The 22,919-nt window shown below is 38.2% G+C and overlaps 1 protein-coding gene across 5 annotated transcripts in view; it reads right to left on the bottom strand.

Annotated features, from left to right (window-relative positions):
- Positions 1 to 22,616, bottom strand: part of AGFG1 (ArfGAP with FG repeats 1) — a 36,319-nt gene extending 13,703 nt beyond the window's left edge. For 4 of the 5 annotated variants that reach the window (XM_019618949.1, XM_031555104.1, XM_031555105.1 and 1 more), the window contains exons 1-5: positions 22,559 to 22,614; positions 15,022 to 15,115; positions 4,284 to 4,399; positions 3,584 to 3,746; positions 2,407 to 2,563 (exon numbers count right to left, since the gene is read on the bottom strand). In XM_019618949.1, coding sequence (XP_019474494.1) covers positions 2,407 to 2,563; positions 3,584 to 3,746; positions 4,284 to 4,399; positions 15,022 to 15,115; positions 22,559 to 22,599 — 571 coding nt within the window. In that variant the 5' untranslated portion in view covers positions 22,600 to 22,614. Of the gene's footprint in view, positions 1 to 2,406; positions 2,564 to 3,583; positions 3,747 to 4,283; positions 4,400 to 15,021; positions 15,116 to 22,558 lie in introns of all 5 variants that reach the window. The other variant, XM_019618950.2, reaches the window with a different exon arrangement.
- Positions 22,617 to 22,919: the final 303 nt, after the last annotated feature.

Here is a 22,919-nt window from a genome sequence, read left to right as displayed (position 1 = left end):
CTCTATTTCATGAGGTAATGTTTAAATCTGTGCTGAAGTGGCACAAAGGTAAAGACTGGGTAAGACCTGTAATTTCCTGTACCGGAATAATTTGTAAATCATGTTTTTAAGTTTTCAAAATGACCATAAGCTCTCTACCCAAAAGCCCCAGAACAACACTAAGTTCAGGAACCTGAGCAGACTGTAAATCAGCACAGACTCACAACTGCTATTGTGATTATAAATCAATAAAGCAGTATAAAAACTTGCTGGCTACACCTATCTCCAATCTGACATGGAAACACAAGCTACACCCACAGCTTAGTTTCTTCATGAGGTTTGCACTACCTAGTATGGAATAAAAGATAGGAAGTATTCAAAAAATCCTAACGTAAAGGAAACAACTACAAAATTGAAAAACAGTTCTCAAGAAGGCAGTAAGTGTGTCGTACTTTTTTCTAAATAAAGTCTCTTCTGTTGTTAGTGACAGAGGTATCCTGTGTCAAACCTATTTAAAAATCACTTGTGCAGACAATACTCTGGTCTATTAGTTTGTAGGTCAAAATGTTTAATCCTTTGTTGACACTCTTACCAGTATGGATGCTACAAAGAACAGTTTTTATAAAGAGATGGCTACCATCACCTTCAAAAACTCATTGTTTTGCAGAAACGATGGGTCTTAAATACAGGAAATTCATGTAAAGTCAGCACGTTTTCCTCTCAGCGTGAAACCGTATCCTGTGCCACATACATTAGAAAAATTTGGGAAAAAGAGGCCCATACCAGAAGTGACATTTTCTGTACTACCTTTAAGCTTCACATTAGGCTTCACAAATCACAGCACAGTTCTTTACCATTTTCCTGTCAGCTGCTACACTTAGTTGTGCTTCAATTGCAAAACCAGTAAATTACATTATTACTCAGATTTTGCATTCTAGAAATTAATTTACTTGAATCTGTTTGGGGTTCTAAAACTTTTCTGTAGGAGTCAAGGAAACAATCACAATGTAATAACTGAAACGGAAAACTAGTCATGACACCTGGACATTACTCAGAATTTTGATTTTTCAGCACTTACTTTGACAAGAAATTAACATAATCTTAATGCTATATTTATTCTAGAGCATTTATACTGGCTTTTTACCCATTCAAAAATGGACTAGAAGAGATACAGCAGAGTTTCACCTAGATTTGGAACACAGTACTGAAATATACCTAACACATGTGGCTTCTAGAATGTGGAAGTCCTGTACAAGGTACATGTGAATACAGATTAACTCGATACAAATTTGAAAAGAGTTGAGTGTCAACAGTAGAAATGTACAATATTGACCAGTCAGCACAAGTCTTCCCCACTTAAATACACCTTCAAAACAGTGATTAGCATGAAATCTTATGTTAAGGACTTCACAAAACACACTGCAACAGAATTTCCTACTCTTTATTACTGAATTCAACTAATTACACATCATTTTTTGAAAGTTAAATTTAAGCAAGTCTTGGATACTTTGCTTAATTCTTCAGGTGTATGACTGAAATCCCCCCCACTCACTCTTCCTCTCAGTTGTTAACAGTTTCAGGTTTCTGTGAATTATCTTTTTCTTGTTAGCTTAGCAGCATTAGTTTCTCTCAGGAAAAACTAGATGAAAAGCTCATTCAGGCCAGGCAAGCAAAGGTACTTTCCCACAATTACAAAGCAAGTTCACAACAACATACTTCAGTGACTGCAGAATCCACTTTTTATTTAGGATAGACTGCTATGACTCGAGTTATTTGGCTGAAAATACACCCTGAGGGCTCAATATATTTTACTGAAGACATTCTTAAAGAATAAGAGCCTACTTCACCCAGTGAAGACATGCTCAAGACTTGTTTACTCCCCCTGAAAGTAGAGAATACTACACATATAGGCTTTATTCAGTTTTCAAATAGAAACACAAGGTGGGGGTGGTGGGGGGAAAATCATTCCCTAAACTGAGGGTGCCTTTGTTTTTCCTGTAACAGATTGACAGATATTGTCAATGCATTTGATCTCCCCTTAGTCTTTTTATTTGCTTTCTTTCCATGACTGCTCTAATACTTTTCAAAAAGAAAATTAAAGGTCTAATATCAGCTTCTTTCTACATTCTGTTACTCATCATTTCACTCTCTCCTCCAAAGAATTTGAAGTTCTGTCAGTAGGCAGAAAATGTTCTAATCATACATATCATAGAAAATAGCTACAGCAACTCCCACTCCAAAAAAAACCCAACAGGATTACCAGTATTTGTCTTCTACTTCCATAGAAAGATCTAAACATAATCAATAAAACACTCTCAAAGCACAGAAGTTTGATATACGTTGTGAAAAAGTGGAACCCAGAGTAATCAAAAATTAAAACTACATTTTATACATACAAAAAAGGGATAAGTTGCTCAGAATACTTACCTGTATGACTGTTAAAGTGTGCAAAATTAGCAAAATTTGCTGTCGCAGTTGACTGAGGAGCAGGAGCAGCAAAGATATCTGAGCCAAGGTCACTGAGAAGGTCAAATTGTTTCTTTTCTTGTTGCTGCTGTCCTTGAGACCGGCCTACAACAGGAGACTACAAACAACTTCCAAATTAGCTAAAACCAAACTGATGTTTTACCAAATTGGCTTTTACAAAATGCTAAAAAGAAAGTGGACAGACTAAGCTTATTTATTTAAGAAGTCATTTATTCTTGAAGTTCAAGGTGCTGCATACAGCAAAAACTTTCTCCTGCAGCAGAAGTAAGATGTTACTTTACATACTATGGCAGCTTTTAAGCTAACACTGCAGCAGACTTTTGAATTAAAGTATCACACAAGAAGAAATTAGCAGCTTAAAAACAGCAATGTCAAAATTATGCATTTCAAACTGTAAACATTGGTCAAATAAGCAATAAAACTTTATTTAACTTTTACAAGTTAAAAAAGTAGTTATTCACTGCATTCTGAAAAGGTTTTCAGAATTCAGCATGAGGAAAATACTGAGGAACATCATAGAAAGGCTGCAAGCTCCAAATTTCCACTGTGAGTTTGTAAGAGGTCTGCTGAAGAGCTGCCTGCACCCTAAAGGTAAAAAACATTTTTTCAAAAGTCATCTTTTCTTTAACGTATGTACACAGTGTTGTTTGGCTTTATACAATAGATGCAGAGGCTTTCTAAACAACACTTGGTAAGACAGCCACACAATGCAGAGAAAGCAATAACATGCATGCTTCTCACATATGTGCTCTTAACCATGAAATTAATAATGAATGTCAGCCATTTTATTGTTTCTTAAAGAAAAAAACTTGAAATACAGTGCACTGGATTCAGCATATTGACATATTTAAGCAAAAAACAATTGTAATTAGACTTGCCAGTCACTCAAAAAAAAATCTGCGTTTTGAAAATAATCATAGAAATAAAAATGATTTTTATTTCTATAGAAACAACTTTAAATTTAGAACCTGATCTGTAAACACACCTATATGCTTCAACAAACCACATAAAAAAAGCTTAAATAGTTATAATATAAAAGCTACTACTGCAAAAATTCCTATGCCACCAAACAAGAAAGAAATATACTACCGAACAGTTCTGTCCTTTTGTTACTCACCTGGCTAGGTGTGCCCTTGTTTAAGTGCAGTGCAGGTGCAGCTTCTCCCAAGAGAGATTTGAGGGGCTTCACCTCAGGTGTGCTGCTTGTACTACTAGCAGAAGACCCCGATATGGATGCATGGACTGATGCCACCACCTTTGCTTGCTCTGGAGGAACATACCTACATCCAAAGGAGCAATTGGTTTTCTAAGTTTAACATGAAAAGTTCTGTCAAACATCCACAAGAGTCAGGTGTGAAAACTGGTAGATCTCAGCTTTGCTGTTCTAACCACTGACCGAACAACCAACCATCAGTAGTTTGCAAAATGCCTATGAGTTAAATGCCAGAATTTTTTTAATGAACTAGAATGCCAAGTCACTCATTTTTAAACTTATTTTGTTTGGAATACAAACCACCCACACCTTCTACCTCTTAAGAAAAGCCTGCATGACTCCTACTTTACATGGCTGTTGAAACAGAAATGGCTTAAGATAACGTCATCAATATGAACTACACACTGAGAAAGTTCTTTAAATACTTTTTTCCCCCCTCTTCTGCTTTCCTTAGGATCACGAATAAAAGTTCAATAAAGCATTTTACCTTAGAGATGTGCAATCTAGTCTAAAGAGTACACAAAAGGGAAACCACACTCAAGAATAACAGTCAATATTTACTTCTTGTCAGAAGCAAACATTGTAAATTGCAAAGCAATCTTACCATCTTTTCTTCTCATATTTTTCCTGTAGAAACTCCTTTACTTTCTGTGGATCCCTGAAGTCTGGAATTGCTGATGATCTATCATCAAATAGGCCTAGCCAAATCTGTTTGCACACCTTAGATTAAAAATAAAGATGACTGGTTAATAATAGAAAATATCTTAGTTCAAAACCTATTGAAGTTTGATTGCTAATGCAGTCAAAGCATTAGAAAGTGTGTGGCTGCACAGTTTTTGTTCCAGATCAAGCTTCTGGTGCAGCACGTACTGGTCTAAATACTTGAAATCAAAAGACCATCTGTCTCTGCAGGGTAAGTGAATCCTAACATCCAATTTCACTAGAAAACATAGCTTTTGCAAAGTATTTGCAATATATTTTCATAAAGAGACAAAGCATCTGAATGCTACTTATGATGAACTTTAGCCCTTCTGTTTCACTTATTTCTACACACAGGGATTACTTGTACTTCAGTTTAAACTGCTTCAACAGATTCCATGTTATACCATGAAGTCCTAGACAGAAACTTTAAAATATTCCAATCCTACTATTTAAGATACTGCTTGGATACAGGATTTTTATTTCATTTTATTTCTAAACAGTCTTTCTTACCTTTCTCTAAACTTTAGATATCATTTTGGTATCAAATATTTTTAAGTGACCATCTATGAGAGAAGAGGGAAAAAGAACTACTCTTTTTTTGATTTCATTTTTTTATTGCAGTTGTGAGTTAGAAAGAGTCAAACCAACTGTAAAATATGCTTCAGCTGGAATTCCAGACCAAAAGGAGAGGAAAGGTGACTGTTCTTCAAAGCAAAAGACACAGAAGTTTTCGTACTGTTAGGATCAGCACTTACAAATACTCCATAGGTAACCTGAACATACATCTGAACAGCATACCAGACATTAGCTAGCCCCTAGAAACAGACACTTTTAGATGAGATTTCTTCCAGAGAAGCAGAGTCAAAAAACTTATGATGCACACCTTTCCTCCCACACCATTTCTGAAATCATTCTGGCCATCCCTCTTCTAAACCTCCTACAACTGCTCCCTTCCATCCCTTCAATAGTATCAGGCCTTCAGCATCATTTCCAATGACCTTCAGAGGAAGCACGTATACTCTAACAAGTGTAGGAGCTGCACAGACTGACTGCCTTGAAAGCTGGCAAATTAAGGTAGCAGCTGTGCTACTTTCACTACATCACTTTCTCAATACAGGCACTAACTCTGGTGGGGGGGAGAGGTGGTGAGAGGGTGCAAATTTTTCAGCCACTTCACCCAAATTGGAGCAACTTATCTTTGGAAACAGTGGCCATCAAATTCGATCAGTCATTTCAAAGATTTATCTGGACTAGACAGACAGCATAAGTACATATTTCACATTTGACATCTTGATTTCATTCTGCTTGATTAAATCTAATACTCCATTGTTTACTGGATAGGGGCAAGCAATGGGAAACATTTAAGATTCAAAGGACAGCTAAGTTAATGATTCGAATAGTCATCTAAAAATAACATTAGTAGCCTCTATTTCAAAATAAGTTCATCAGTTATATAGCACTCATTTAGCAACTATATCCCACCAAAGAATTAAGTTTAACATACTGTTCAGACTTTGCAAAGAAACAGTCATCATTTGCAATCTGGTAATAGATGAAATGAACCAAAGGTAACCATGTAATACTTCATCATATGAATAGGTTACAAATTACAGACTTGGTTAAACTCAAAAGCCTGCCCTAAAATAACAGGTAGGAGTACAAAGCACTATTTTACACAGTAAAATCTTTCAGTCCATCTAAGCATTAATTCTACTGACAAAGTACACAAACAGAAAACATTTACAGGTGTAGCTTTAGAAATCTGTACAGGATGCTCTGATGTGGGCAAGCAGTAGCATTTTCACATGTACATTTCTAAGTACAACTGCACCAACTAGCAGCCAGCTGACTGCTAGGAGCAGAAAAATCCTGTTTCTGGAAAGATACATCAGGAATTGGTGTACTGGAACTCGCGCAGTTGCTGTCCCCTACTCCCTTCCTCAGTCCCAGTTTCAACATTTCAAGGAACATCCAGAAGCACAGATGGAAGGAAAGAGCTGTACCTAATTTTGGACAAGCCCCGACTTTATCCTGTGACTCGTAGAAAGGGCTGTACACTGATCAGTGTGCATCCAGCCTAAAATAAGATCATGAGCAAAAGAGGAGGTGTTGCTCCCTACTCATTTCAGGTCGCTGAATTCTTCCCATTTCTTCTACTACACCAAGATCAGATCCAAGAAACTCATCATAATTGCCATGCCACTGGTAGCATGGAAACTCACTGTGAGATCAACTCAAATTCAAATCACGGGTTTTTTTTTGTTGTTTGTTTTCATTTTTAAAATTCCCCCTTCAATCTTCTGCCTCATCTTCACCCTGAAGTGCCTAAGCATACAGAGGGTGGGAAGAATACATCAACAACAAAGATTAACTCTGCCTCAACTACCCCCTGAGCAATACTGGCTATTTCTAGGAGAAAGAGAGATCCTTTACAACTTGAGGTCATTACCAGCTACACAGCCAGAGGAGGCAACAGTTGTGTGTACACAAATAGCTGTAGGACTATAGAAGGAGGACTGTACTGTCCAAACACACTGCTGGTTTAAAATACTTGATGCGAGCTTCTTGAGGGAGTTGGTTCTTGCACGTTGAACCTTCAAGATTCCAAAAACATTTCCTGGAGCAACTAATTTCTTCTAAACACTTTAACACCAAAGCAGTAACTGAATATGCCTTAAGTCATTCTAACAACTAATTAAACCTGCCGGGCACCCTTTATTGGCTCTCTGTCACTGGAAGCAGGGAGAAGAGTATTTCTAATACCTGTGTGAGAGGGGAATACCACAACACATAGCACCCAAGCAGAAAAACCTAACATTTAGTCTCACGTGTTTCAGCAAGCAGTGCCCATTTATTCAACAGCTTTCACTAATATTTCTACTACCGTCAAACTTTCACACACCTTAGTTTCTTTACATAAAGAATTTGTAGAGAGTAAACATAATGGTCTGGAAATCTTAAATACAAATGATTCTTTTTAGAAAGCCTTTTTTTTTTAAAAAAAATAAAGCTCTACTATCACATGATAAACTAATAAAAGACACAGTTATGTCTATTTCTGTATGAAGTACCACCCAACGCTTTGAACATCAGCAGCCATTGGGAGCGAGCACTGAGGGCACAATAAAAGGCCTCTTGTCTTTGCTTGCTTGCTAGTGACCTGTATGCTCTCTCTAGCTATACTTTTGTTACTATCATCTGACTTGACCGCGATCCACAATAACGCATTGATTATGCTTCAAACAAGCTGTAACAGAACATGGTCAGCTATCTGCAAAAAAAAAAAAAAAAAAAAGCAGAAAGCTGCACAGAATTGTTATAATTTCCAAGTTTGATTTCATCCTACAAGGAAATATTAATTTTAGTCAGAGACAGAACTGATTAATGTTGTAATTTGAAATAGTCACCTTTCTATCATATTAAGCTAAGAAGTCACTAATACAATAGCCGGTGCAGTGCAGTTTTATTGACCAGATTACATTATTTCAAAGCTATTTAAATATATACAGTCTCATAGGAAAGCTCAAGGAAGTGTGCTTTTTTTTTTTTAATTAATGTCACATTATTTGAAGTTTAGTTATGGTGGGGTATTCAGCACTTACATTTAGGGTACCCTAGTGACTCCCCACTTACCAGTTTTTTAAATCTCTATGTGAATTTGACGCATAGATACTACTTGAGATACTACAAGATTAATCATTAAAAAAAGCAGAAAATCAGATCAGCAACTGCACTTGAGAACACTTCAATATGAGCTCCAGTTCTATGATCCGTCTGGCCCGAGTTGCCTCAAGACACCTGGACAAATTAGCACACAATCACTCACGGCAGGTGCTGACTTGGGCCCAGGCATTACCTCCAGAACATGGAAAGAAAAAAAAAAAAGAATAGGTGCAAAAAGATGGTAGAGGGCACATAAAGCTTCTCAAAAACATGCTTTACGGATTTAGATGTTCTGTTAAAGATTTTGAATATTAACTTACTATAAGAAAACAGAGAATATTAAAAAAACAAATTATTTTTATGCTTTGGGGTATCAAACCCGAATTCCTTGAAGAGCATGTATTTTTTTAAATAAACACCTAACTACCTCATATGTGAATCGGCGTTGAAGGGCCAAATAGGAAAATGCTACTGCCCGAGTTTCAAGACACATCTTAAGCTCTACTCTCACAGAATTACCTCCTCTTCTCTTTCTTAGACTGTAGTATATGAAGTAACCAAATCCATCATAAAGTTGCAACTTCTCTATTAAGGTAGACCTGAAATGCTAAGGCTTTCTGAAATCCTTCTACTTAATTTTCTTGAGCTAGCCCTGGTTCAGCCATTTAACAGTAATATTGTTCTTTTTACAACAGCAGCACAAATTAAAGTTTCTGCTCAAAAGCTCTGCGCATCCACTAAAAGCCATGCTATACTCCTCCTTTTGATAACCAAAGCTCTATTAAACAAAATGCTCTTCTTAGATGAGAAGAGCCTGGCAAGTCAGAGCCAAGAATAAACATTCAAGTTACATGGGAGCCCCTAGAAACAGTGGAACATATCCAACAATCCATAATCATTGTCCACTGTCCCTGAAAAGTATAATTAGTTCATGTCCTACTGGGTCACCAATGCAGCAAGAAAAAAAGACATGCTGAAGTCACAATGAGTAAGTGCATGCAGAATGTGAAAGTCCAGTTTGTTTAAAGGTTGACAGATGGAAGACTTGGAAGTTTTGCTTGCCTCTACTACTTCTCAGTGAATATCATAGGAGCTGCAAAATAACAAGATAAAGCAAAGTTGAGCAAACCTTGTTAAGTGACAATAATTAGAAGAAACCGAGACTCAGAATAGCTATCCTAGTGGGATTTTAAAGTTCGTAAGGACACTTACAACTGGTTTGGGAAGAACAGCATCTGTTCTCTGCCAACAAGCTCCAGACCTGTAAGGGATGTCATTAGACATTTGGCAACTAGATACTGGGAAGTGCAGAATTAGATCAGCAAGTACAGCATGCAGCAATAAGGAAAAGAGAATCACAACCAGCTTCAACCTACTCACCCTGACCTAGATAAAAACCCTGGAGGTAGAAAGGCAGAAACTGCAAGTTGACATAACTTATCACAAAAAAGGAAAAACTGGGCCAGGTGCAAATACAGTATGGTCCCTTCCAACTCCAAGGATTCTACAATTTACCTTTATATCGTTGGTTTCTCTGAGTCCATACTCAACAATTATTCTATTTGAGGGATAAACTCTTTCCTAGAATAAATGCATCTACCCACCTTCTTTCCTATACACCTTTTATAGTCCTACAGTTTGAAGGACTGCCTTTGTTTTCAGCTTTGGCACAGCAGACTAACGATACTACTCACTGTGTATTTGGTACTTCACAAAACCAAGTTGACCAGAAAGGCTTCTGGTTTAAAACCAAGCCTCCCTGTTTATTTCTTACTTTTAGGAGTTCCAGACAGGGCTCAAAGGAGTACCAATTTATCTGTTTCTAGGTTTGGATAGTTGCATTTGGTGGTGATGGGAGGATAACTATAGATTCTTGTGGTGGAGAGGGAAAGACACACTAAAAACTGCTCACAGAGAAGACAGCTGTATCCACTCGATTCTGCAGAAAGCCTGAGAATTTGAGAGTTCAGCTACTTCTGTTTTAGTGCTATGTATTTCAACCACCAAACATTTCACCATGTCATAACTATTTCACTGATATAGATCTCCTGTGTGTGTGGGAAGGCAGATATGGGAGAAACAAAGGCCTTCTGCTTACACAACACATTGAGCCACCACACTTAAATTCCTGTTAGCCTAGCTAGTTAGGAATCATACAGATTCAGTTAGGCCCTGCTATGCAGTAAAAGGCAGCATGGCAAGGATAAATTATAGTAAGAGACGTGCTTCTGCTGGGAGAAGCTATACTTTAAGTAGAAAATACACACTATTAGACATACAGCAACAGAGCACTTCTTGTTTAGACCCAGACAACCCACTGCATGGGAAGATTACCTGTGTCAGACTTGTTTAAAAAGCTCTGATGAGATATTACCTTTCAGCAGTCTGGTAAACACAAAATTAGATTTTTTCCCTCCCCCCAACAAAATATCCCATTGTACACCAAATGTAATGCTGACAGTGCAAATAACTACAGATTACTGTACACCAGAACTATGTTCCAAAACATAACACTCACCACAGGAAGAGAGATTTGGAAACAGTTCCCTTATGTAAGCAAGTTATAGCTTTGTTTAGTAGTTCAGCATTTCTAATGTCAATATTATTCATTAATCTCTGTAGGTTAAAGGAATTTTATACTGTCAGTACACAGATTTCAAAGACAGTTTGGGTCCAAAAGCTACAGCTGCTTTCATCAGCACAGTCCATGCTAGCAAATCCTGCTAACAAAGACATTGTTCCACATGCAATCAGCTCATCCATCTCTATATCGTATTAACAGAACCAGGAATATACCACAAGGACACCTGACTGCACAGCTCACGCTTTCAGGACTCATCAGGGCCAGCTTATTACTATTTTTTCCACTCCAGGTTTCTCAGCTACTTTTCACAGTCAAGAAAATTCTAGGGCAGCATTTTGTTCAGCCCAAAGACTAGTTTTGAACCAGGCCCATACTGCTACCAGTTCTGGAGTTCCAGATCCTCCTGGAATCTACAGAGCAGGAAACAGGTAACAAACACTTGTACCGTATCAGCTACTATGAAGTAAATTAGCTCTACCCCAATCTAAACCGGGGTAGCAGGTACCATTCAGTAAGGGTCACAGAAAAGTATATTTAAGCACTGTTAAACTACTTTCAGGCAGCCGAGCACACCTGCACAACATTCTGCTCAGTAACTCAGGTGAGCATCTATCCCAGAGCAAAACAGTTTTTCCAAATACAAGAACAAAGTCATTTGCCACCATTACTAGTTTAGAATAAGCTATTGAGAAAAATTAAAGTATCTGGCAGATGTCAAAAACATAGAAAAATTAACTATTAGTTAATAGGCATAAGAGCCTTGCCTCATATTACTATTTTTCATATATGGTAGGAAGCTGCTGTACTGATATTCACAACTGCAGTGGTAATGAGATGAGTACCACATCTGTATACCACAAGCAGCAAGTTCACTTTCCACTAACACTGCATTACTGAATCAGAGGTCTAATAAACATCAGCTCTCTTTGAATGCTCATAACAAAGCGAGTCTCCACACCACACACTCCTTAGCATACCTACCATCAGGTATTAAAATACCTTATATACTGCTCTTCATGAAAAGGAGAAAAAAATCCTACCCAGACAAACAGAATTGCCTTCATCCTTCAAAATGACTTCAGAAGACACATGAGGAATATCAGCTTGAAGACACCTCCATTCTTGCCATAGAAGTGAGCTAACTGCAATGTTAGTAAAACCAGAGTCTGGGTATCTACCTACAGATGAATAAACAATACGAAAATATACATCTCTCCAAGTACAGCAAGAAGGTTTGGATTTGAACACAAAGTAGTAAAAACTCAGCCAAAAGTTAACTTCACTAGGAAGATTTTCAATGAATATACGGGGAAGGAAGTAGTATCTCATTTTAAAAGAAGCTGCTCTGAATAGTTTCTTCTAAATGCAGTCTCTTTAAAGAAGCTTTCTAGTAAGCACAGGTTTAACCACCTGTGTCACAGAAGACAGTAATTTGTGACAACTGGGGAAAAGTTATTATTTCAGGAACTAAGAAAACTTTACCCTTTGTTTTTAAGGGAACATCAACTTCACACAAAACATTGACTCACTGACTTTATAAACAACTCCCTGAAGGACAGTGGAAAACTACTTCCTCCAAGAACAACTCACCACCTTAATAATGACTTTATCTCAGTGAAGGTTTGTTTAATGTGATTCTTGCTATTTTTCTTTCAACAGAGAACAAATTCCCTATGCTACACTATGATCTATTAATCCAGAAGTAGAAAAGTTTACTATAGAGGCCCTGGCTATACAAAAGTATTTTACACACCGTAGAAAAGTAGACATTAAAAACACTAAAACTTGGAATAAAAACTTTATTTTTCTTCCAATTGCAGAACTAAAAAGCTCAGTGCTGCCAACATCCCAAACATGTAGTGACTGTACTTTGTTTCATACTGGTCTCTAAAACTTTGGACAGTTCCATGTCTGACGAAGTTCAGATCAGAAAGTTTCATTCCTTAACATCAGTGCAGATGTCTATGTATACAAACACATTAGACCAAAAAGAGGGTTTTTTGTCAAGTGAAATGAATTTAATCTACCTAATACTTACCTAAGGTCAATATTAATACAAGAAAGTTCCTACTTAACTACTGTAACTTACTGTAACAACATACAGCATGAGGAAGTGAAAGCATGCTTATTTGGCTTTAAACTTCTAACGGTGCTTAAAGCAGTAACACTTCAGCAAGCAATCTTAACTACAACAATGGAGGCACATCTTATTTATCAGGTAGCCCAGTTAAATCATTACAATGTTTTTGTTAATGAGAGCAATAAATAATACAACAAAGACATGTGCTTCTTGAAACAGTATATCATTGCAAATATCTCAAGTATATTTACATTGACAGTAAAATATGAATAAAATAAATCATAATTGCAGGGTAGTCAGTTCTATAATGAGAAGGAACTACTACGCTGATCAACTATGTGAGGACAACTTCAGGTTTTAAATAAGTGAAAAAAGTCATCACATTCTCTAGCCACAGTAGATTCCAAAAAAAACTGAAAAAAAAAAGCAAATGCAGATGTGTGTACATACATAAGCTGCTCTGAAAGTAATACCTCCTATTTATTTCCATGGAACCTATAACAGATACAAACTGCACAATAACTATTTGATAGAGCAAATTCTCAGCTACAAAACACTGTTTTTCAGCACAGTCACCACCAGGAGCCATACATTTTCACCAGTAAGGAACAAGAGACCACACATCACACTCATAAAAGTCTGCACTAGCAGAGGTGCCCCACTGCTGAAACACACCACCCACCACTGTTGGGTCTCATTCATCACGTGTCGATGAATGCCAGTGGGTACCATTTCCTCCTCATAGAGCAGTTCAGTTCCACACCTTTGTTTCATACACACTTCCATTGTCCAACACCATTCTGTCAGACATCCCTCTGCTGCTATCTGTCACATGGCAACAAAATGTAATGGAATATTGGCAGGAAGATTCAGCCTCTACTGCCATACCACCAACATCCACCTCTGACATCATGGGCCAACATAATAAGATAGACAGCATTACTTTTGGAGCAGCCCTCAAGTATATACACACACAAATACATACATGGATGAAAACTTTAGACCTGTGCATACATATACATATATACTCACATGTTTTCCTTTATACTTGGAAAATGTAAACTCTAACTTTGCTTTACAATCTAATCTTACGGAAAGAGACTCCTATATACTTTACTTAAACCCACAAAAGATTCTTTATTACTCTCCTTATGCAAAAAGCCAACAACGTCCTATAATATTTACATTGTTAAACAGCTTTACCAAGCCACAGCAATTTCAAAAAGCTATTCAAAAGATATTGAGAAAGTGTTGTACTGTCAGGTAGAGTTTAGACCCCATTCCAGCTTTGTCTAGAGCAATCACACACTGAACAACTAACAGTCATTTCAACAAGTAACGCTTATTTCTTAGGACAGGAAAAGAAATCGCTACTTGTATTTTCATTCTTAAAGCTGACAGTTATGAATGAGGCTAAGTTCATAAAAGTTAAGTGTCAGCATTTTAACTAAAGATGAGCTTTACACCCACAGAGCTTCACGAGAATACGTTAGTACAATATTGCACAGACTACAATCAATAACTCTTCTGAAACAAAATACAGATCCTATCAAAGTGAAACAGAATTCTTCCATATTTGGATTAGAATTTGCCTCCAACTTCTTAATGTTACAGCACAATACTGAAATGCAAACTTCACCCCCAAATTGAGGACAGCAATAATGGAATCTAGGAGTTACATTCTACACAGGTCCCCATAAGATGCAATCCAATGTCTATACCAGATTTCATTTTCATTTATTAAAAAAATAAAACAAAGACAGTACACTAGAACTTCATTTCTTCAAAGCTGACATAAGTCACTCTAAACATACAGAATTATCTAATCCTTAGAGGAAATACTTTCTCCTTTTCCTTCCTCTCTTCAAGGACCTTCAAAATACCACTATATTTTCATTGAAGGCTACTGAAACTACTGTAAGGCTTCCTAGCACCTACTCCATAGAAATACATCTACAAGCAATTCATTCAAGTTTGTCATGGTTGATTCTTTCAGGAGATGCTGCTGCAGTCAGCCTAACGGACTGGACATGCAGAGTTTAAATAAATGCATAGTGCCTTACCTGAAGGAAAACCTGTCTCTTAAGATCCGACCATGTGAACCTAGGCTGGTTATGCTGGGTATTAACACAACATTCTGATCATCAGCTACTGAAGTGAAACGAGCTCCTTAGGAGTATCACTTCAAATGATCTTAGCTTCAAGACTCCTGACTACTTGTTACTTAAAAAAACCTCAAGTTTTGCTTAGCTACTATTTCAAAGCTGAATATTAGAAGTGCTTATCACTTGGTATTCTGTAATTAATACTTACTTCATTTCCATGTTTCTGCAGAAACTCTATTTCCTGTTGTGTGAAAGTTGTCATTGAAATTGACTTCACTCTGTGGGGTGGATTCAAGCCCCGCCTAAAAGAAGAAGCAAGAAGTATTTTGTCAGTATTCAGGAAATTTGTCATCACACAATCACTTTTAACATTACAAACTGAAGTCTACTCATCTCAAAACTGCATTTAGAGTGCAAAGTCAAATAAATGAATTTTAGAGGAGACCAAAGTTGCACACGCCAACTGTTCCTTCCTACACAAACTTATGAGGACAATTAAACCTCTTTTGAAACCTTTATCTGTTTCCACAAACTTGTTCATCTTTTCCTTTACATCTCTCAATCTTAGGTCCCTCCATCATCATGTTCTTGCCCTCCCAATCCTCTTTCACTTGACCCCCACTCTAACTGGAGTAAATTTCTGCCTGCTAGACCTCCCAGCTCAGATCCTTTTCCTTTTGCTCTAACCTCCCAGAACCTTTTTCTAGCTTATTTTTTGCCCCTGTCCACAGGTCTGTCATCTTCCTCCTGAACACCACAAGTAACACCAACAGAAGAAAGTCAAATTTTCGACTGTGCTCTCAAAATAGTGGAATAGCTCAAAGCTGCAGCAGCTCTGCCTCAGACAAAAATGGGCACATTCTCACATCCACACACTGCTCAAAGCAGGACTAACAGAAACCAAAAGTCAATTTTGTTGCCAAAGCTTGATACTGTCAAAACCAGTTCAGTCAAAACGTGCAAGCACAGAAAAATCCTGCTGAGTAACACTGCAAGTATGAAAAAATGCTTTCCCTTCAAGCTTTTTCCTTAAGTACATGCTGAGTACTGCTTTTTGCCCACAAATACTTGCAATTAAAATCAAACTGTGTTTTGTTCAATGAAAGGAAGAACATTACTGCCCACATATACCAAGCAGTGGGGGCACCAACAGATAGTACAGTCGTGTTACCTTATTCAGGTCTAGAATTTCTTCAATACCGTCTTAAAAAGAATGTACACTAAGTTAATTATGAGATAACCACAAAATACTGCATTCTCTATGTATGCGAGAAGATAGTCTCCAGCGAAGACGAGGGATGCTCTACTGCTCTACAGGAATGTGATATAGGACCAGCAAATGGCTAACAAATCAACTGGTACAGAGTTAGCTTTATTGCTTATATTTGTTATTTGTCATTAATTGGCAGTTTGGTTCAGATTGCCTTTAGGAATACAAAGCACTGACAACTAACTAAAGCTGAGTAGCAGTTTTGTTTAAACTCTGATTACCTCAGGAATGTTAATTATGATGTCACTGTTCCCCGTCCAAACGGGAAATGATAAACCTGGTTTGCCCACTTGATTAATAAAAAGTTTATCTTTGTACATAAGTTTAAAAAGTAGGTTTTTTTCAGTACTGAAAAGCCTAATAAAAAAAACCTATTGTAAAGTTTTCTTGCAAATTCACCTTAATATCTACATCCACTATAAAATGTCAATGCTGATTCTTGTGTTTAAAAAAAAAAAAGGATAAAGTTGATTTCCATGAGAAAAGTTAGATGCTGCTAGGAAGACTAAGCACGACATACAGCCTAACCATTATTTTAAAAATTGTAGATTTAAGACGCTCACTGTTCAAAACACTTGGGTAAACACAAACAGTTCATTGTACCTTGCCAAGACATGCATGAACCTACAAGTACTGGAAAAGCAGAAGTCACACATGAACCTACCGGCCTACGAAAATTAGTTTCACAGAATGTTATTTGCCTAGAGCAAATTTTTTTCAAACCTGAACATCTAAAATTAGACTGCACAGTTTAGTATCTCAGCAAGAAAGCACAAGATATTTAAGTAGGAAAACACATGTACCTGCTCTACACTGATTTATTAGGGCTCTCACAGCTTTTCAGACAGCAGAAATGCACCATCAGTTCTGTTAAGCACCACACTAAGCACATTTAAAGCACTGACTAGATGGTGTTTAGCCTGACAAGAGGCTTCCAACATACCTCACCTCTTTCCAGTGCAGACTGCTCTCCTGTTTTAAAGCTTGTGTTATAAAGCTCAAGATGCCCGGATTTACAAGTTATGTCTGCGATGCACGACAAGACAACTCATCTCTTCTACATCCTCCTGTTAAGGAGGGAAATACGCCCCATCCCTACAGGTCAGGGCCTAACACAGAAGCATCCAATGTCTTGCATGATGGAAGAGCACACCACTGAATCACTGATCTAATAAAACGTGATGTTCTAAACTTTAATGGTCAGAAATACAAAGTTAATGATCAAGCTGTATTATCATACATACAAGTAACTCTTAAGTTCATTTAAGATGGCCAGAGGTGGGACCTCCTCGCATATCGGAGCTGCAAATGAAATCAGCCTAGACCAAAGAGTTCAAGACAAGGGGCTACATTGCACAGCATGGAAATGCAACCCAAAACACATGCACAGTTTCTTGATAAAATCACTTAGATTCTAACAATCAAAATATCTTAAGAACATTTTTAATATGATTTACAACTAGCATGAGCTACTTTCGAACATGCTATATCCATGAACCAATTAGAATTTCCCTAGAACAGTACAGTTACTGGATTTAGAAAGGAGAAGTCAAAACAGAAAGCCTAAGTACTAAAGCCCTCGCTCGCAAGTCCTAAGCTATTTTACCCTTCCTTGCCTACAGGAATTACAGGTGATTCACAAGCAATTCAGATACCTGCAGGAGAAGCTTAATGGTAGACAGTCAAGTACAGTTATCCCCTAAGAGGAATTAAGGATATTCTTTATCCAAACTGAAAAACAAACAAGAATTTACCTAATACTTGCTTTGTTTCTTTTATATATTAGGCGAGCATTTTGCACAGTTCTAATGCATCACAATATTCCTATTTAACAGGAGACAAATGAATTATAATCCTTTAGTCAGGATAATAATTCCTAAACTCAAATTGACCCCAAACATACATTTGTAACCCATACAGGCGCAGCAGTACCAGTTACTCCTTTCTGTGCTGCAGAGCTCCTCAGGATGACACTACAGCACTTAATCCAGATCGCAGGCATCTCCTCAGAGGCACTTGGGAAGGATGACTGAGTCAGATGACCATTCTGCCAGGCTGCATGCAGCCAGCATGCCACAGCTACAGCATCCCACACTCCCATCCTGCTCATGAATACAAGCTTCATACTCAGAAATGATTATTCCTGTAGAACAGCACTGCAACCAGAACCTCCAGCTCTGAGACTGTCCTGCACTGATATGGCCCATGCTGTCAGTGGCAGTTCATCAGTGGATGCTATGGCAAACAGAGCAAGGCTGTTCCTCAGCAAGTACTGTTAGAACATGGGCTCTAACAAAGGAAGCTTTAAGGCCAGTAGCACAAGACCACAAAATCTGCGGATTTAAACATTCAACGTTTAAGACAGCATCAATGAGCACCAAAGGTTTGTTAGTAATACAATTTAGAGCAAGTTTAGGTTAAACTTGTGATTGCTGGGAGAGCGGCCGTTTCTGTGCTCTTCTCTAACAAGTGTCAGCAACATTTCAGAGAAAACCAGACAGGGCTGGAACACAAGTTTCTATTTATAAATATTTAGAAGTGGGCTTTGTTGGGATACAGGGGCACTTCCATGGGAGGAATGGCAGGCAGATGGTTATTCAACACCATTAATGTCACCCTACGTCAGATTCTAACATGATCTCAGGTCTCAGCCAGCAAAATCTGATCCCCGAAGAAGCAGGAAGTTACTGAGGCAAGGTAAATGCCAGGCCCTTGCACAGAATCCTACATTCCTATGTGCCTGGAAAATGAATTTTGGAAGCCCAGTGTCACCATGTTCATTGTTATTTCTATGCTATTGTTATTAGCAATAAGCTAGTATAAGCAGTAGTGGCCATTCTGGGTACTTGAAGACTTCCCTGGAGACCTTCCACCATCTCACAAGTTCACTTTATTTTTAACATAAGACTTACATACACAATCAAGGTTAATTTAGCCTTTTTCTTGGGGAAAAAAAAAAAACCTTCCTGAGCTGCACAGTATTTACCATGGCACAGACATTTATCTAGCTTTCCAGCCAGCATGTAGAAAAACAGAAAGAAGAACAACATGTATAGATAGCATAGATACATAGCACAGAGCCATTTTCCAATGATGATAAGGAAAAAGAGGACTGGGAAGCTGCGCCAACAGTCAGAATCACCTTCACTCTAGCACTGCTCATTTAGACATTTTAATTTCTGCAGAATTCTTCTGGAGAAAGGGACAGCAAACCACAGCCATTACACAAAGATTTATTGTTTAGTCTGTTACTGGTATCGGCCATCAAACACTAATCTGGCTGATACAGAAGTCCCTCAGCCAGAAAGTTTTAAAATTTCAAATAGGAATATTATAACCAGCCAACAGAAGGCCACATCATCCAATAACTGTAAGAAACTGGATAAAAGAGCTTTTTCATTCCCCACAGTAACAATATGTTTTAAATATTCTTACTCTCTCCTTCCTGACAAGCCAGGAGTGCCAGCAACTGAATGAGAAAGTTCCCCAGGAGGTTGGAGGGGGAACAAGAGTGGTGCCAGGGAGGGGAAGGGTAGAAGAGGAGTCCAGATGATCACATCAGCAGATTTTTAGAAAAGCTATCCACCAGGCAAGGTTACATCAAGAGTTTCTACAGTACAGAACTGGAAGTGGACTCTTAGTCAAACAGGTAATCTTTTATTCAAGAATTTACAAACACCTTAATTTGTGATAACTAGGAGAAAGCTGAGCAGGAGAGGTGCTTGAAAACAAAGACATACAAGAGACAGCTGAGAAACAAGTGAAAACAGCACGTGATTAAGACAAAGAGAGGATGTCACTATCAGCAGAATACACTACGGCATCCAAAAACACATTAGACATCACTACCAAACACAATGATGCGATGTGTATATTTCTACATTCTTACATTTTTTTCCAACACCAAAAAGCAGAATTGGGCACAGCTTCCATGATTCTATGCTGCTTTCCTTCCAAAGAAAGAGCAATTAAACAGGGGGACAAGCAGAGGTATTTCAACACTATCCCAAGCCACTACCCAAACTACTGCGCATGAACTTTCTCCTGCATCCTCCATTTCGTACAGCTCGGACTTTACTCTGGTAAACTCAACCTGCAGGGAAAACCTAAGTCCTGTATATTATGTAAAAGGACCCCCGCTATATTATGACAACTTGGTGTGATTCACCTTCAACATTTAAGTCAGAAGCAGACCATTTTAAACTCATCAGTTCTTTTCCGTGCTCAGCAGCACTCGAACAAGCTAATCGGACTCTTTCGGAAGCACTTAACAGTCATGGTTTTCTTAAAACTAGATCTAGTAACAAATAGTGTTGATATCTTTCTGTATACAGCAGAAACCACTAGAAATTAATGACAGATCCCACATGAAGGCTTTGGGTTTGAACAGACTGAATGAACACCTCCGAAAACTTCCAAAAAACCCTATTCAGGTATCAGACTTCTAAAGTTTAGAACTGTATCTAGAACAACACACCTGTTGAAGTTGATACTGATGTTAGCAACCACACATTAGAATTAACTGAGTAACCTTTCTGAAGGAGACTTGTTAACTATCAGTCTTTTAATCTTGCACTGGGCACTTTGCCCTTGAAAAAACCAGTCTACTTACTCCAAGAATACTTCCTGTAACAGACTAGAAAAAAAAGTTAATTAAAACAGGAAGCAATGAAAGTCATTCACATAGCATACAGGCAAGACCAAGTAATAACAACATTAAAGCCTTACAGTAAAGCAAGTATTATGAGGCAGAACGCAAGCAGCCATTAAGAACTACAGAAGCAGCAAGACTTTTACGCTCATTTACCATTACGTGGTTTCTTCCTAAGTCATTTCCCTGCACTGTGGAACTCTCCGTTGAAAAACATTTGGAAATAAACAAGTTGTCTGAAGGTTTGTTCTGAAGAAATGTTAAAAAAAATAGTTTCTAGTTATGAGGTAGGACTTATCTCTGTGCTGTCTCATTACTAAGAAAAATATCCCACTGCCTATGTTCTAAGGTGTTAACAGAAAGGATATACGATCTGCATACGCAATTCATGAAAGTGCTTCCATCTCAATATGAAAGGAACACAATTTTATTTCAGTAGAAAAAGTCCTCAACACAGTCCTTTGTACTCTCTTTAAGCATCAATGTTACTAGCTACAAAAACTAAAATCATTCCTTAACAGAAACATTGTACATTTAGGATACTAATAATATTCTAATAAAATGCCAGTTGATAAGTATCTTTCAGAAAAAGCCTTACTTTCTTCAAGCACAGTAGCAACCAAGTGATAGCTAACTTAACAGCAAGTGACAGCTGCCCCTTGCTTGCTTGCTGTTTCAGTGCATGTATGTCCCTCATGTTACTGTAAATTGGACTATGGACATTAGTGGACCACACATCACAGCCAACAGATAGAAGGAACAAATGCTCCCAAAGCCACAATAAATATCTCAGCAGCACTTGTGATACATTTCTTAAAATTAAGAAGCCTGAAAAATAAAGAATATTCTCATTGAGCACTTTTGTTGTGCTGACAGTTTAACCAGTAAGAACACGTGCAACCATTAAATAAGCTCTGTGCAGTACCTTAAAATAGTTTCACATGCCAGCACAAATAACAGTTTGCTAGCATAGCAAACAATAGCCAGGGCTGGCTGATTAAGTGCCATGTGTAAGTCAAAAGCAAGTCTCTTTTCAGCTTCCCAACCTGAATGTATTTTCTGTATTTGCATCAAGCCCGTGCAAAAAGTCTACACAAAGCAGGGGAAAAAAAGCCTAACTAGCTGTCTAGTATAAAAGGCAGTTTGTTCCATGTGAATTCAGTACAGAACTTACATGTTTGCTTTGTTTTGAGTCTCGCTATAATTAGCAAATTTGTTCTAGAACATCAGACTACTTGAAGGACCTATAAGGGGTACTCAGTCCTTCTTAGATGGACAGGACTTCATTCAGGTTCCTACGTATGTTTTACAAAGTCAAACCCTTACAAACAAAAATATGTATTCTCTCACATACCACACAGGCCAATTCTTTGATACTGCTCAATGCCACAGAAACACAAACAAGCAAACAGACATAGCTAAGCAAACAATAATACTGAAGTCAGTAGGCTTTTTCTCCAACCTATGTGTATGTGACTGACATCCTGATGACACAAACTGAAATTCAGAACTGACTGATCTCCGCCGGTTTAATTTCATACACGCTCCAAGGAGAAGGAAGGGTGGGAAAGGGAGAAGGAGGGGGAGGCCCATGCAGGAATGAGGAACAGGAAAAAATGTAATCTCCTTCATCAGAACCAATTCCTTTGTCAGAATTACATATAAAGTTTGCACGAAGTAATGAAAGATTAAAAGAAAAGTCAACTTTTTCTGATGAATCTTATTAAACCTGCTAAGGCTGGAGATTATCCTCCAAGCTACAGCATAGAGTCGTCTTAAACTAACGGCAATCATAATTGATCTATGAAAGGCCAAACTGGTGACCTAACACTGAAGCACGATTCTTCAATGCCAGAAACACACATTCACAACAGGGCTCGTCTGCCCACATCTTTCGCGTCGTGAAAGCGAGCCGCTGGGCCACGCGTCCCCTCTCGTCCCAGAAGCGTTCTTCGAGCACTTCCCTTCATCTTCAGGCACGCTCAGGGCTTCGTCCTGCCGCCGCTCCCCCGCCCCCAATACCGGAGCAAAACGCTTAGGCTCTCTGCGCGCAGGAGAACACCTCCTCGCCAGCAGGGATAAAGCCAAGGCCACACGCAGCCGCTAGGAACCACCGAGCCGCTGCCCGCGGGGCGGACTTTCAGCGAGCGGCTCCCGGAGAGCTTCCCGGCCGCCTCCCCCGGGC

Source organism: Meleagris gallopavo, chromosome 11 (assembly GCF_000146605.3).
Source record: "Meleagris gallopavo isolate NT-WF06-2002-E0010 breed Aviagen turkey brand Nicholas breeding stock chromosome 11, Turkey_5.1, whole genome shotgun sequence".
NCBI classification, from domain to species: Eukaryota; Metazoa; Chordata; class Aves; order Galliformes; family Phasianidae; genus Meleagris; species Meleagris gallopavo.
This window is presented reverse-complemented; position numbering and strand designations above follow the sequence as displayed.